At 45.5% G+C, this 15,846-nt stretch overlaps 1 protein-coding gene across 3 annotated transcripts; it reads right to left on the reverse strand.

Moving 5' to 3' along the window:
• Positions 1–3,462: 3,462 nt before the first annotated feature.
• Positions 3,463–15,776, reverse strand: LOC128919051 (S100P-binding protein-like). Of its 3 annotated transcripts, none has more exons than XM_054224004.1 (4): positions 15,755–15,776; positions 11,557–12,878; positions 11,234–11,334; positions 3,463–5,201 (listed from the first exon to the last, which is right to left on the reverse strand). In XM_054224004.1, the coding sequence occupies exons 2-4, from the start codon at positions 12,751–12,753 to the stop codon at positions 5,057–5,059; spliced, it is 1,443 nt and encodes a 480-aa protein (XP_054079979.1). In that variant the 5' UTR covers positions 12,754–12,878; positions 15,755–15,776; the 3' UTR covers positions 3,463–5,056. The 3 variants fall into 3 exon arrangements, with proteins under 3 accessions (XP_054079979.1, XP_054079977.1, XP_054079978.1); XM_054224002.1 differs by lacking the exon at positions 15,755–15,776 and adding an exon at positions 15,359–15,529; XM_054224003.1 differs by lacking the exon at positions 15,755–15,776 and adding an exon at positions 13,655–13,731.
• Between the last annotated feature and the right edge of the window lie 70 nt (positions 15,777–15,846).

The raw sequence follows: 15,846 nt of genomic DNA on the forward strand, positions 1-15,846 counted from the left end.
ACACCATAATGTGGCAGGAGGTAAGAGGGTTATCATTATGTTCGATAACTGCAGGCTTTAAATGCAAGGTAATAATGCTGTTAGTGAGAAGAAACAAATGTAGGCTGGCAGCAACTCAACTCACCAGAGAGGGACTCCAAGCCACCCAATTCAAGCGATTCTCTTAAAAGGAATGTTTTCAGCAACAAGGAATTGAAGTGATGTAATAAGGCCACGCTTTAGGAAAAGGTGTTTCCCATTGTAAGAGAAGAAAGTTACTTAAGATCCTAATTTTCTGAGGGCCATAACTATCAAAGCTTTAACTGCGCTCTCAGTAGCAGCTTGCACTGTAACCCATGAGAGTCAGAAACCATTAACGCTCTGGGCCTGTGTGACTTCAAGCCTAAGCCCACCTTTAGAAGAGATGCCTCATTCCCATCGACAGCTGCCAAAAGATACTCCTGAGGTGTTTCACAGTCAATAAAGGCAAGAGATCAAGAAAAAAAACCCAAGACAGCACTGAGGAAACTCACGTTGGGCCACAGACGAATGCACCCGAAAGGCCACCCACATCTCCCCACGTGTTTTTGCCTGACTGCTGGTTTTGCCTGGTTGTTGGAAGCAGGAGCTAAGGAAAGGGAGGATTCAATGAATACTAAAAAGCAGCAAGTGGGAGCGGGCTGGCACGACAGGGATCCCGGAGCGCCCTGCAAGAGCCGATTCCCTGTTGATCTCAAAAGCAAAGCAGCCCTCCAGCCGGCTCTGCCGATGCCGCGCGGCCTCTGAGGACTAATCCCCTGGATTTCCAAGCCTCAACTGAGCAGAGACTACAGGCACGATACGGAGCAAGAAGCGGAAAACAGAACCCTTTGCCAATATACGCAGCGCATGTTTGAAGTTAAGCACCACTCGCCTTCATCCTTTCAAGCACTGTAATATTATGCCTACAAGTACAATTTAGCCAATATATTCCTCCCCCACGAGTTTAGTAAAACGGAGCCGCAGGAGGCGGTGTGGAGCAAACAATCCTGCACAGCGTGTCCCTCCAATTCACAACACACAGCGCCATACACTTCTCACCACCTCCCTCGGTACAACAAGCAGCAACACAAGCTCTGTTCTCTGTCTCCTCGGAGGAAAATGAGAACATTAGGCATCTTATTCCCTGACAGTTCAATAGCATCAGAGGAGGAAACACCTACACGACAGAAAGTGTTAGTATAATCTCAGCTGGTAATGACTTTCTGGAGGAGATGTAAATGGAGAGGAACAGACTGCTAATGCCAGTATTTGCCAAAGACATTAAAGGTTACATCACTCAAAAGCGTATGTCACAGCTGCACATCCATTTTGCTGATAAAAATATGGCAATTCATTGACTGAGTAGTCAGACTTCACTTCCCAAGGAGAGAGTTGAAGATTATACCATATGTTGTACCAAATGTAATTTCCCCAGATTTGCAGAAAAGCTTCCTAACAACATGTAATGAGCTATTACTGGCTAGCCTGGAAGCAGAAGCCTGGCTGACCAAATTCAATCAGCTTTCTAGCATTTGTTAAAAAGCTGTATGATCAACACGCTTGTTATGCTAAAATATCTTCTGTTTCCTCTACAAATCTGGTGTCTATTAAATCGTCTGATGACCTTATAGATTAAAATGATTATGTTCCTACTTGTTAGTGCTTTAGCCCACACGTCTCAAGGAAAGTGAGCTGGATTCTCCTTCAGCTCGTGCATCAGCATCAATTTTGTTTAACTAAGTTCCAAATGAAGAATCTTTATTATTAGCGACAGAGCCAGGAAAGACACAGCTTGAATTTTAGATCCCAGATGGAGTCAGCAAAGTTGGCAGCCAGAAAAGCCACCTTTTTCCTTGCAATCTGAACACAGTGGATGCGGAGTCACTGAGTGGCAATAATGACATAGCCCCACGATGCCATTTGACACTTTCCAACACATCGCTGTCCTTTTTAACTGACAAAAACCCCCACACTTTTAGTGCCACCAACTGCTAAATATAACCTATTTATGCCACCCAGACCTGTTTTGCGGAGGATGCAGCCAGCATAGTACTAGATGTCCTCTCAAATTAGAGGGAGCTATCATCAGCTTCCACTACTGTTTTACATTTCAGGACATAATTTCTTCCTCCCATTTAGAATTACCTTACAGGACAAAAGCAGGGAAGCGCTGGTTAGCTTTTGAGAGGATGGCAGAAAAAGCCACATGGTAGTTTGATTTCAGTCTCATTGCTGCTGCTGTTAGAGTGCAGTACACTGACGAAGATTATTAAATTTTTAATTGCCAGACATTTCATCACAGAGCTCACGCAGGGCCTGCACAAAACAGTCTCTTCCATTCTTATCTGATGTTGCCGGATTCTACTACAGCAAAAATCATAAACAGAGCCCTTGGCTACACTCCAGCAGCAAACATGCAGAATGTCCTTCCACGAAGGCTTAACACACTGTCTCTTCCTCCCCTTGCAGCATCTCTTCCATTCAGCATACATGAATCACGGTTGCAATGTCAAAGAATGAAATCTTCAGCAATAAGGCTGCCCAGAAGCCTAAACCCATTACGAAGTGCAGAGCTCCATGGCAGTGTTCATTCACATGAGAGATTTACATTCACAAAGAGGACAAAACACACGTTACATTCAGGAGGCGGCACCCACGGCCGCCTGAGGTCCTCCAGCCCAGGGAAGCTGGTCTGAGACACAGCACACGTACAGACACCAGCATCCTGTCACGGTAAGGTGCTGCCTCTTCAGAATAATTTCATTTTCTCAGCGTGGCTGAACTGGCAACAGAATGCCTGCTTTAAGAGAAGGCTAATATAAATAACATCCTGACTGCTACGCATCGCTTAATCTCATAAAGAGATATATAACAAAATCAAGACAGCTAGCATGGAAATCTCCAAATGGATACAAGGCAACACCTCAGTGTGCACAGCAAAGGGAGCAGACTGCCTGTGGTCCTCCTGCCGCTCCGTGACTGCTGCGTTGTATCATCTTCGATCAGCAGCGGCCATCGATCACCGGTTGAGACAGAGCTTCGCTATCCCAGCAGTATGTGAGTGCAACAGCTGCCGCCAGGCCTGCATTACTTCTGGGCCTTCAAAGAGCCACTCTGTTAGCAGTTTAATATCAGATAAACCCTCCAGCAGGCAAGCGAGTCTGCTTTTGCAAGGGGAGGGGGGGCAATGGGCTCTGCAGACAGACTCCTGCTATGCCTCTTGCCTTCTCAAAATGCCTGGAACAAGGCGATTTGAAGCAAATCTTCTTCTTTCCTTTATTATGTGTGTTAGGAGGAGGTGGACTTTACAGATATGGCACCACCTGGCCAGCACATGAAACTGCCCTCAGGACCACAAGTAAATTATTCCTTTTTCAGATAACTCTCTTCAGTTTAATATGTGGGATTCACTGGTTTAAAAGACAACAGCACCACATGCGAATAACCCCCACGCTACCCAGTCCACGGCCGCCAGGGGATGGTACCTCCTCTATCTATGCAAGGCTCTCCACGAGCAAAATTTATAGTGGCAAGAGTCACCTGAGAGGCTGTGCTGGCATTAAGAACACGTTATTAACTGGAGAAGATCAATTATTGACACAAAGCCCTAACAGTGAGCATGCACCACCCAGGCCTGTACAACCCATCAGAAAAAAAAAAAAGACATCCCTGCTGTATATGGATTACTTTGTTAATGGAGGTGGTATTATCTAGGAGTTAGTGCAGTCAGGCAATACCAGGCTCTGTTCCAAGCTTCACTGCTTATCCTTTGGACAAATTACTTCGATTCTCTGCGCCTCAGTCACTGCACATCTAGGACAGTGACAAACTTTGCCCGCTTTTAAAGCCACTTCCTCCTGTCCTGCTCTGGATTTGAAAGGTGCTATGGAAGAGCAAAATAATAAAATACATGAACCACATTATTGAAAAACATTAGTACTATGCCTAAATTTTATTTCTTTAAAAATCACAGTGTCACCAAAAATTCAAATTACTATACTAAAAATATAGTACGGTTTCCTCCATGAATGAGCCTAATTTGCTCTCTGAAATCCACCTCTAAACGCCTAAAGAGTTCAACGCCTAAAGGCCTGTGCACATCCTGCAAGCATCCCTGGAAAGCGCGTTTTTGCAGAAGATCAACCTATCTCTCAATTTTACAAATCCTCCAAATGAGCTGGAGTTTCTACGCTCTGTTAGGGAAGGAGATGGAGGCGGCACAGAGACCAGCAGTTGCTCTCGGACTGTGTGGCTTAAACGAACATGAGGTCACATTCCTCTGGGCACTCCAGAAAGCAGGCAAGTGAAAGGGGAGAGCCTCACCACTCACAACAGAAAAGAAAACTACATCTAACAGGTGCAAAATTTTTATAAACAGAAGTGCAAATCTCATGAAACGTTTTCACAACAGAAGTTACAAATGAAACCAGAAGTAAAACCAACCAAAGGAGGCAGCAAACTTTTCAGGGACCGAAAGAACAACAGCACAAGACAAGACATACCCAAACCAGGGAAATCAACCGCTCCTCCTGAGTTTACAGTAAACTAATACAACTTTGTCTTTGCCAAATGCAGGGGGACAGCAGCCATAAGCTGTTTTTACAATTTAAAACCTTAATGTTATTCAAAGGGAGCCCAATCACTGTAGGAGATTTAACACCAAGGTTTAGGACCAAGCTTTAAAGAAAAGTTTTCCCACTTCAAAGCCCATTTTCCAGATTCCGTCATTGAACTATTATGTCCTCACACCCAACGTGCAACCTTGCCTCTTGAACACCAACTACATTTGTTACCTGCTCTGTGAGGAGGTTGTTTTCAGTTCAAAGCATAACAAAACAGGATGCTAAACACAGGAGTTACCTATACAGGAACAGATCACATTGAAATTGCACTTCAAAACCAGTTCCAAATGTTTCTAAAACACAGAAACTTCCATTGGCCTTATTAAAAACAGATCATAAAACAACTTACAAAAATACAAACCACTCAAACCCAGAACAATTAAGAACAACTCTAAATGCAGAATAAGAACCAGCACAGTCCCTCAGCAGCAAAATCAGACATTAGAAAAGGCTGTCACGGGGCTGCGTTGGAACTGGTCAGGGATGCTCTGGAAATGGTGGTGTTTGGCCAACTTCTTGCTCACCCACTGTGTGAGGCTGTACTTTTGGGTAGGTTTCTTGTTGGACATTGGGTGATTTCTGCAAAAGTAAGTAAAATAGTTAAACACAAGAGAAGCATATGTGTGAGAGGCTTGAACAGCATCTTCTCTGAAAATGCCTTCCCCATTCCTTGGGGCTTGCAGCTGGTACCTCATTTTCTTGTTACGAGGTTTTAAAAGGGAAACCACATTCTAAGGCTGCACCTTGGTAAGTAACAATCTGAAAGTTTAAAGACTGTCCTTTCAGGAACACTGCCTTGTGCTTTATTACCTTCTTTGCAAAGTTCTTTCTCCCTGGCCCAGCAGAGAAGGCTGAGGGCTCCACTACGCAGCAGTTTAAACAAGAGGTAAATTTTCCTCACCAAGTGCTGTACACACATTAAATGTTCTCATTTGCTACATCTAAGCACATTCTGAAATAACAAGACAAAACCTCACAAACTTTAAGCAGCCTTATTGGAGCAAGATTAAAAAACAAATTACATTTCAATGAGCTTGGTTATCTCCAGGCCTCAGAGTGTCACAAAGCTTTTCCACATCATTAGAACCTGCTCTGCCCCATCTGCATTTTGAAAAAAGCCAACTCCAGTGTCTTATTTTTTTTTTCCTTATTTGTGCACAGGCATCAGCATAACTCAGGAAACTGCATTTACAAACTGCAGATCCACCTGAACAAACAGCCACCAGGGTCCCTCCTGCAAAAACACTATCAATACAGTTGGTTTGGAGAAAGAACTGTATAATTGCCTAGATTGGAAGGAACCTTTCAGGCATCTAGTTTGTCACATCTAGGAGCATCTGTTTACCACATCCACAACACAGAGTTTCGTTTCTACAGCAGTTGCTCACCAAGAGCAGCCAGTGACCAGAGAGGTCTCAAGCCAGCAAAGCAACTTGTTCAGCTGGGGAGAGACACCCGTGTTACACGCTGTATTTATCTTAAAGTTCAGGAAAGCTACGTTGTGGCTGGATCACACAGGCTGCTCCCCAGAGGTCTTTCTAAGTCAGGGTTCCGTGGGACAGAGAGCACCAACCTTTTAGTCATTACTCGAGCGCTCCAATACTACTGATCATACAGCCAGTGCTATCTGCATACACAGAACAAGCCCCTCTATTCAAAAGTGCAGATCTGAAGGCCTCGCACAGCAAATCCTTGGCAAGAGATGGTTCAGCAGAATGCAAAAATCCTTGAATTCGCGTCACAAAATACAAAAGAACCAGTAACTCCAACCTTGCTGTAGCATCTGCCCTTCTGCTCGCTCAGAATAGGTACTACAGCTCAGTGAAAGGCAACTTCCTTGGAATATTGCCCTTGCTGAAGTCCACTGTTTCAAGGTGCTCTCAGCAAAGAGCAGCGTGTGTCCTTGCCCAGTCGAAACTCAAAGGTTTTTCCATCCTGCCACTGCAGTCATGTGATTAATGTGAATCACAGCTCTGCGTAACACTTCCTTTCCAGGGAACATAGTGTCTCTTGAGCAAATCCAGGTCTCCTTCATAGACTGCAGTATCAGCTTTTATTTACCCAAAGGAATAACTTCTTGTCAAAAAAAGATACTCCTAGAAGAGATTTCAGAAGCGTTCTTGAAAAATCCATGTTTTCAGGCTGCATTGTTTAGGAAGAAAGGAGACACTCCCAAACAGTCCATACTGTCTGCAATAAGCTGATGGAAGATGTGTGTGTGACTAGAAGAAATCACAACTTTCAGAAATTCTCAGCTTTTCTATATAAAGTCCCCCTCCTTGGCCATTCTGATTCACAGTCAAAATGGGTCACAGGAACAAGGGAGTCATCTCCTACTGCCTGGGGTGCCCCTTTCACGCCCGCACCTGAGGGAAGAGAAGTTGTGCAAACTACCACCACGAGTCGTGAGCACTTCCCGCCAGTAAGAGGTCTGAGCTCCTCTGCAAGTCGCAGGGGCAAACTAACCCCATCAAGTATTTGGAGAGAGCTATTACCACAGTGCTGCACTATCTAACCCAAGACTCAGAGTAAGAATCCTTACGGCCGTTACACAAGGAAAGGGGACAATGACAACCTAGATAAAGGTGCCTAGATAAAGTGAACTGCCATGGAACAGAACTTAAAACATTTTGATTTCCTTCTCCTCGGCCATGGTCCATCCCCCATCCTTCCACAACAGTTGAGACCAAACTACAGATTTAGGACGAGATTTTCAGGCAAGTTCCGCTCTCATTTAGAAACCAGGAGCTTTGGTTATCTCAACAAAAGTACCTGCAAACCGAAGCCACGTGGTTTGCCACTAGAGAAGCCCCTGGACCAGTGGTGTAGACCAGGGAGTATCAGACTGCTGAGACCAGCTAACAGCTCCCAACACCCGCCTTGCACAAGCCTCCCTGCAATCTGCTTTATCAGTTCCTACCCCATCCCCTCCTCCAAACCCCCTCTCACATCCCTCTTAAAATTTAGGGTTTGTAGGTGGATTTCATTTGCTTTGAAGTGAAATCTCGCTCCTAGGCTCAGCCATAAATTCCCCCTTTATGTCAGCACAGCCCAAGTCCTGCACCTTCCCTGCATGCTTTCCATTCAAGCAAAAGGAGTTTGGGCAGGTAAGAACTGTTTCAAGAATGAAGTCTCTTCCTCAGCCTGCTCAGTACCAATCAACAGATCAGACTCTTTCAAGGCAGAGGCTGCTAGCACAGCATTCATTTGTATTTCACAGATTTGTTTCTCCATATGTTCCCTTACACTATTCTCCCTTTCCATCACCTTAAACCTGTGTCTGTTTTTTAAAGATACTGATCTTTTTTATTACAGTAAGACCAGATGGTCTGTGACTCTTTATAAGGTATTTCCTCCTCCTCCTCTCCCTTTGATTCAAGAGGTAACCAAGAAAATAATTTATCAGGTTTCTCCCAGGTCGTAAGAAGTCTGATAAAATTGCTAAGCATCAGAAACCTCTACCAACCAAACTAAGCCTCAAGAACTCAGAGAAAGCCACGGTTGGAGGTCAGACAGGAGCTAGCTCAGCCTCCCAGGTACCCAGGGGTGTGTGACTCTGCCGAGAGACATCCCGCTCCAAATAACATGAGAATACTTGTCTCGGCAGCAGGTGGTGCAAGCACTACCCCACGTGAACAACTGCTATGTTAATGACCTGTGAAAGCAGATCTCCTGAAGTACAGATGTTTGGGTGGAAACCAAGAGAAGGCTATGTTTAGAGAGGCAAATGCTTTTTCTGTTAAGTTTGTTCTTCCCCTGCCCATTTAAAAATAGGCCTATCCAGCTACCTACATTGCTGAGGTCAAGACTAAGCAGTGGAGTGCTAACACTCAGTGCCAAGAGTCACAGTTACAAAAGTAGGAGCCTTATTACTTTTGTAGGCTGATATAGAGCCAACCAGAATTGCCGAGGAGGATCTCATCAAGAAGGATATGATTCTATTTGCTGTTGGATAAAGGGCAATAATGAAGTGTGAATGCCAACAAATGGTCAGCTGGCAGAAATCTTTTGTGGTCAATTATCAGTTTCAGCCACCCATTTCCAAGCAGATGTTCAAATCGCATCTCATTTTTACATCTGCTACAACACCGCCTCAGCAGCATTTAGATTCCTATGGGAAGCTGCAAATAAATTTATCTATTCAGATTGAATATCCTCTAGAAACTAGAATGGAGAAAGAACAACTAGAACCACAGGTTACCTCTCAACTCGAGACGGCTAGATGTGAAAAGTTTACTCAGAATACAAAAGGATTTCTTCCAAGAAAGTTGTTACCATGCAGGTAAGTGAAAACACAAAACCTTTGCTGTAGCCAGCCTGTAATTCACCCAGACAACACATGAGCAAGGAGCAAGAGACAGGATCCAAGGAAGAACAGACAGATTATGTAGAAGGGAGGATAGCAAAGTCGAACACTACCATAAGACAAATGCCAGGAGATTTGCAATACAAAACAGAGCTGAAGATTTGTAGCAGCAATATATTAGTTACTGCTTCCCAAAGGGAACTCCCTTGCTGGCTCTGAAACCTGCTAATTTTTGTTTAGGAATTTCTTGGGATCATTCTGCATTATCGTGTCTCCTACACAAATGATACACAAGACATTGCTGCAGATCCAGGTGTACTGAAGTACCATACAGGGTCAAAGTCAGCCCACTGAGAAGGTTTTTCTGTGACAACTGGGAAAGCCCACGCTGTCTGTCGGGCTGAATTCCAAGCCTACAGCTATTTGGAATAAGAGAGGTTTGCACTAATAAGAAAATCAAATTGTTTGCATCACAGACGATGTTCTTCCCCAGCAAAACAGATCTCTATTTCGTTCACCAGCCTTGTTCATTTGGAGCTCCTGCCTGATTTTCTGTGACTCAGAACATACGTCTTGCATTTTTAATTTGAAAGGAAGAGAAAACAGGCCATTTTAGCTTTCCTTGCGTAGTCCCCTCTGCATTACTTATGCTGTATTCATACGCTGGAAAGCAGCCCTGTGGCTATGCAGCTGTTTGTGCTGCCCAGATAAGTGCAGGCTCCATGCAATGAGCCACAAAACTGTCAGTTTCTTATAACTCTCAAGAAATGACAATTATTGCACCCATGAACACTCAGTGTAACCACAGTGGGAGGCCATCTCTGGAAGCTACCAGAACACTCTTTGCCCTTCAGAACATCGCAGTTCTACCCATCAACCCATCAGATTCTGCTCTGCAGCTGACATCCATACCTGCTCTTTACAGACATCTTCCTTTAAACCTCAGTTGATAGCCCTCAGATGACACCATCGAGAGAGGCAATGTGTAGAAGGTGTCAATAGTAAACCCAAATCTCAGCACTTAAGCTAAAGATTCCCTGAGTCTGGGTTCATAGTTATAAACTGAACAAGTTACCTCCCAACACAACAAACCAGAGCTCAGCTCTGCTCTTCCCAGGTAATGTGGGCCACTTTTGGGAGCATCCCTGATTTACCACAGCAAACACCTGCATCCCAGGTATCCCAAACTATGAAACTCATCCGAACCAGTGCTGGAACAAGACTGATTGCTGTACAGGAATTCTGTGCATGGTAGTACTAGCAAGTGTAGCAGGCACTTTTTACTTCCCTCTGAAAAACAAGTATGTTCAAAACACCAAAGAATACAAGTCGAGCACGCCAGGCCTCCTGCAGGATATCTGTCCTGCGCTCTGCCCTCCCCACCAGGACGGCCTTACCCCATCCCATCTGGGAGTTGCCTGGTGTAGGAGATACAGTTTTCTTCATATAGGCATGCACACTCTGGATAGAAATGTTTCTTTTGCTCAAGCTGTGCTTCTGAAATGCATGTCCGTTGTTTCAGGCTTTAAAATAAAAGCCAGCATTAATTTTTTTTTTTTAGACAATTTGTCAAATTAGGTTACAGACGACAGAGGGGACAAAGTGTCCTGTAGAACTATTAGAGACATGAACTTCTTGCAGCACTTTTCTATGATTGCAAAAATAAACCTATTTATTCGAATAAAGCTGCAAGGATAACATACTGAGAGCAAAGGAGGAGCGTCAGCTGAGTGAACCAGCAAGTCACTGTCCTGATTAACAAGCCAAGAACCTGCAGCGAGCCCTCAAAAGCAGCAGATTTTTCATGCTACTCAAGGCCACGCTGGGAACGGCAACGCACAGACCATCTGAGTGCAGCAGGTCTGCAGCAGCCACGGGGAAGAGGAACCGAACTGACAACTCCAGGCCCAGTAGCACCAGAGAGCAGAAGACAACCATCCCTGCGCAGTGCCCGGAGCTGCTCTGCTGCTGCCATCTGCCGGAAACCACTCCAGGAGAGCAGCCACTGAGCCACGCCAGCACAAACATCTGTCTGCCCTGCAGACCACTGCCCAGCAGACCACTGCCCAGCACTGCCTTAGCAACCTCCTTTCCCATTTGGACCGGTCCTATATTCTTCCCCCTCTTACAGTATCTTACAATGTAAAATATGAAGAGCTTTTCCCACTATTTCAGTGCAGCTCAAGAAATAAAAAAAAAAAATAAAAAAAAAAGGAAGCCAGCACACAACCAACCGAACTGGTTTGGGAAACTGCTGGGACATTTTTCACAGTGCAAAGGCATTTAGAAACTCCTAAGAAACTACCTTTCCTCCTCCTCCTCCTGTGGCACAGGAATAACTTTGCCAAGCTTCTTCCCACTGGTTGTCTCTTCCTGCCCAATCTGGCCTACAGCTGTATCACTTAACTAGAAAGATAAAGAGAAAGGGGATTAGTATCTAATAGAAAATTATTCCACATAAGTCTTGCTTATACAGTTATATGAAAAATCACACTTTGCTCCGCTTGAAAAACCTTCCCTTACTGTGTAAAAATGCAGACTTGTGTGCATATAGACATTACTACAAGTACCAATCAAAAGGAATAGAATTAAAAAATGTTTTAGTTACAAGAATTAAGATGTGTTTACTTTAATGCTGTTTGATGGCTGTTCAACTGCTGAAGATTCCTGCCCTCCATCATCCTCTACAAAGTTTAATTTCCGTGAAAAACAGCTCTTTGTTTCTTTAGAAAATTCTCGGTTTCTGGACCTGGGAGTGGGACACCTTGGTAACAGCGGTGCTGAACTCTCATCAGCTCTCCTCTGGCCACAGGCAGGGTGAGAAGAGGGCATGGAGCTTTCCTCACGATCACTACAGGAGCCAGGCACATCTCTGCTTGCAAAAGGAGTCCCTCCCAGGCAACCCACACCCAGGCTTTGCCGGCCGTTAGACATCAGCTCCTCCAAGGATTCTTTGGGAACACAGCTACTAGCCATTCTATCATACTCTAGACAATCGATTATGATTTCTTCTGAAGTTTCTCTTTCAGCTTCCTCCAAATAATCGTCCTCCAGAGGGTGATCTACATAGTCGGCATCAATTGGGCTAAGACTCAGAAGCTCCGGAATGTCAAGGTCAAACAACATGCAATTTACTTGGGATGACTGCAGATAGTTCTTGTCCAAACTAGCACTTTCATTCAAAAGGCCAGGATAACATTCAGAATCAGGTGAAGAACAGTCTCTGCACAGAAGTTCATTTGGTGTCTCTGTGATCTCTGAGGCCACACTTGCATCTTCGCTGATGACTGATACGCCAGTGCAGCTGCTGCTCTCGTCCTTTTCACTCTCTCCGTTTACATTTTGGCTCAGAGTGCTTTTTCTAGTTAGGTACCGCTCAGATTCCACGCAATTATCTGCCAAGATTTCCTGGATCTCTTCCTCAGTGTAATTGAAAGGAGAATTCCCTTCTTCACTGTCTGACAGTTCCAACAAGGAGTCATCTGGCTCGCTATCATCAAAACATCTGGTTGTATCTAGAGAAATGGCTACATCATCATATTTTGACGCAGAACTGGCAACAAGGTCATCATGGCCAACATCATCCAGAAAATGAGAGGATCCTTGAAAGCAGGCAGAATCTGGGGAACACAGCAGCAGTTTCTCTGATGGATCTGGAGTGCTACGGTGATGACTCAACACACAAGGTTTCTTAGCTGAGTGCTGGGCCTGAACCTGCTCTGCGGAATCCGACAGCCTTTTGGCCCTGGGAACTCTATCATGAACAGTAGGTTTAAATTCATGGGAAAGACTAGGCCCAAAGGCATGAAGGGAATGGTCATCCATGTTGCTGTTGGTTCCTGTATCTCAGTGACCCCGCGCCTTCTGCTCTAGAAGCCTGTTCTGAAGTTCATCTGACCCTGGTGCCCTTTGATCAGCCCTTTCCGAAGTCAGCAAGAGTCAGCTCCAATCTGCCAGCAAAAGACAACATCTTAAATAAGAGAAACTCGTCTGTTTTTCCAAAAACACAATAATATAACGGGGAAAGCAAAAATGCTAGCTGAGGTACAGCAGGCACAATTTTAACTCCCTGGTCTCCATTACCTCTACTCCTGACCATTTTAGGTCTTAACAACAACCAGACCCTCATTCCCTCAGTGTTCTCAGGTTGTTTGGCTTTATCAAGCAGGAATAATACAAGCCCAAATCATCACTGCAGTCTGTACCATCTCCTCCAAAGCTGCTGTAAATCAGTCACTGTAACACCAGATACCAGTACTCATAAATTATTTTTTTTGACCTTAAAGTACAGAGCACACTTTAGGTATTAAATAAAGCCTCACAGACATCCCCCCCATCTCCCAACCCCCACCTCCGTCCTTCAAAGATACTTAACAAATAAAAAGTCTTTTTTTGGGTTAGGAAAAACTGAGCAACGGAAGAATAACTCTGTCAGGGAGCTAAGAGGACATTCAGCAGGTATTAGTCACTAACAGACTTGTATACAAAACATGTATTATAATGAAAGATCAAAAGATAAAGAACCTTCCCGTAAAATTCACTAGTTTAAAAGTATTCACAAACAAAACCTGTTTTCCTCTTAGTGAGGACTTAAACTAACACGAATCTTTTGACTTGAAAGGCCTGCATTTGACCCTCACCCAGCAGGACAATCTGGACTAAGGAAAGGTATTTCCTGTCTTCTTTGTCCAACAGATTTAACGCAATACCTTTTGTCTTTCTGTACCTTTGACTACTCACTGCTTTCAAAAACGGGGAGGGTTACCTACTCCAGGAATAAAACCCAGTTCTGCTGCTTCCTCTTGTCATTCTGTCCAAATAATAAAAATCAGCACTTCCAGAATAATGCTGTAATCACACTGAAGAAAGAAAATACCTCGGGAATCACCTACATACATACAAAACCTATATAGGTTGGACCTATATAAGGACCTATATAACACAGGGAGTCACAGGCAGTCCTCGCTAGGTAGTACTTGCCTGGAGTTCTGCAATTTAGCTACAAGTACTTAAGTGCTTCAAAGAGAAACAAAAGGCAGATAAAAATAAGTTAAATGTGGATTTAGTCCTATAGACTGTAGCAGTCTGATAATCTAGCTCCTAACCAATAAGGACCTGAACTAGAACCAAACATTTTAAGCCTTTTTGCTGGAACTGGCTTACAAAAGGGACACTGGGAGATGTTTACAGACAAGAAAATGGTTTCTTTACTGCCGTGAACTTCACAATTCACCTAACTGCAACTACACTGTACTTTCAGCCCTACAGCGACTGGCTCTGGAAGCAGAACTCTGGTAACTACACAAGCGAGCCCAGAGCCCCCTGCCATTCCCCACAGAAGTGTGCTGAATTCAGGGGCTGTTTGAGGATTTACACCAGGGTAATGCTCCTTAACAGTTTAAATGGGTCTTAAACTGATGCAAGGCAGGGCTGTCTGCTGCCACTCTCTCCCCATCCCTCGTTCCAGCACTGGTGCTTGTACGGTCAGACCATGCTGGAGCCAGCTCATGCCCAACTGCAAAAGCACCAGCCCTGGATGGGCCATTCTCCATGGGGCAGCCAAAGAAAGGCTCTTTGGAAACTTATACACACTTTAGAATCGTAGAATAGTTTGGGTTGTAAGGGACCTCTAAGGGTCATCCAGCCCAACCCCCTGCCATGAGCATCCTGAATTAGATCACATCTTGAACTAGATCAGGTTGCTCAAAGCCCCATCCAACCTGACCTAGAATGGTTCCAGGGACGGGGCATCTACCACCTCTCTGGGCAACCCACGCCAGTGTCTCACCACCCTCAGCATAAAAAAAAAAAATTCTTCCTTGTATCTAAACTGAATCTACCCTCTTTTAGATTAAAACCACTACCCCTTATCCAATTGCTGCAGGCCCTGCTAAAAAGTCTGTCCCCATCTTTCTTAGAAACTGCCTTTAGGTACTGAAAGGCCACAGTAAGGTCTCCCCCAAGCCTTTTCTTCTCCAGGCTGAACCCCCCCAGCTCTCTCAGCCTGTCCTCACAGCAGAGGGGCTCCAGCCCTCCCAGCATCTCCATGGCCTCCTCTGGCCCCGCTCCAACAGGCCCATGTCCTTCTGATGTTAGGGGGCCCCAGAGCTGGACACAGCACAAGGTGGATACTTTATGTGGGTTTCTAGCACAGCTTCAGTAAATAATGAGATCAAAAGACAAAGCTACTGAGAAACACAGTTCTGCCAAGGCTCACGGACTGGCTGCCTTGCCCACTCCACTCCCCGCAGCCACACAGATCTCACCAGCCCGCAGCACTGCACTGCCCTGGGATCTGCTCCCTGACAAGAGAACAGGGAGCACGAGGAAGCAATCATGGGCTAACAGTTCCTTCAGCCCGATGATCTGCCCACAAGAAATCTTCTTTGAAAAAGAACCCTGAGACATAGGGACCGTGCCCTCCTCTCACCTGAGAGCACAAAGGCAAATACCAGCCTTTCCCCTCCACAGCTCCCTGACCTGGCCCTCTCTCAGTCAGGGGCTTACTCGTACCCGCTCTGGGCCTGTCCCTACCTCAGCGGCCCCCTTTCAACGCCCCTCCCGCGGGCACGGCCCCGGGCCGCCCAACCGGCGCCCAACAGCGCTGCGCGGGGCCGAGGCCGCCCCGAGGGAGGAGCCCCGCCCGCCCCCGGCTCCTCCTCCCGCCCAGGCGCCGGCTGCTCCCGCGAGCCCCGACCCGGAAAAAGGAGTTAAAAGGAAAAAAAAAACCAAAACCCCAATAAACAAACATAAAGCTACACTAAGACCAATGAACCGCCGAAGCCTGAGCCAGGCCTGGCGACGGAAGGAGCCGCGCTCTGCTCACCCGCCGCCATCTTATACCCCGCAGCGCGCGAGGCGCCGCCTGATTGGCGGAGCGCGGCCACGCCCCCTCCTCATCGGCAGCTCGGCGCTCGG

This window comes from Rissa tridactyla, chromosome 18 (assembly GCF_028500815.1).
Source record: "Rissa tridactyla isolate bRisTri1 chromosome 18, bRisTri1.patW.cur.20221130, whole genome shotgun sequence".
Taxonomy (NCBI): domain Eukaryota; kingdom Metazoa; phylum Chordata; class Aves; order Charadriiformes; family Laridae; genus Rissa; species Rissa tridactyla.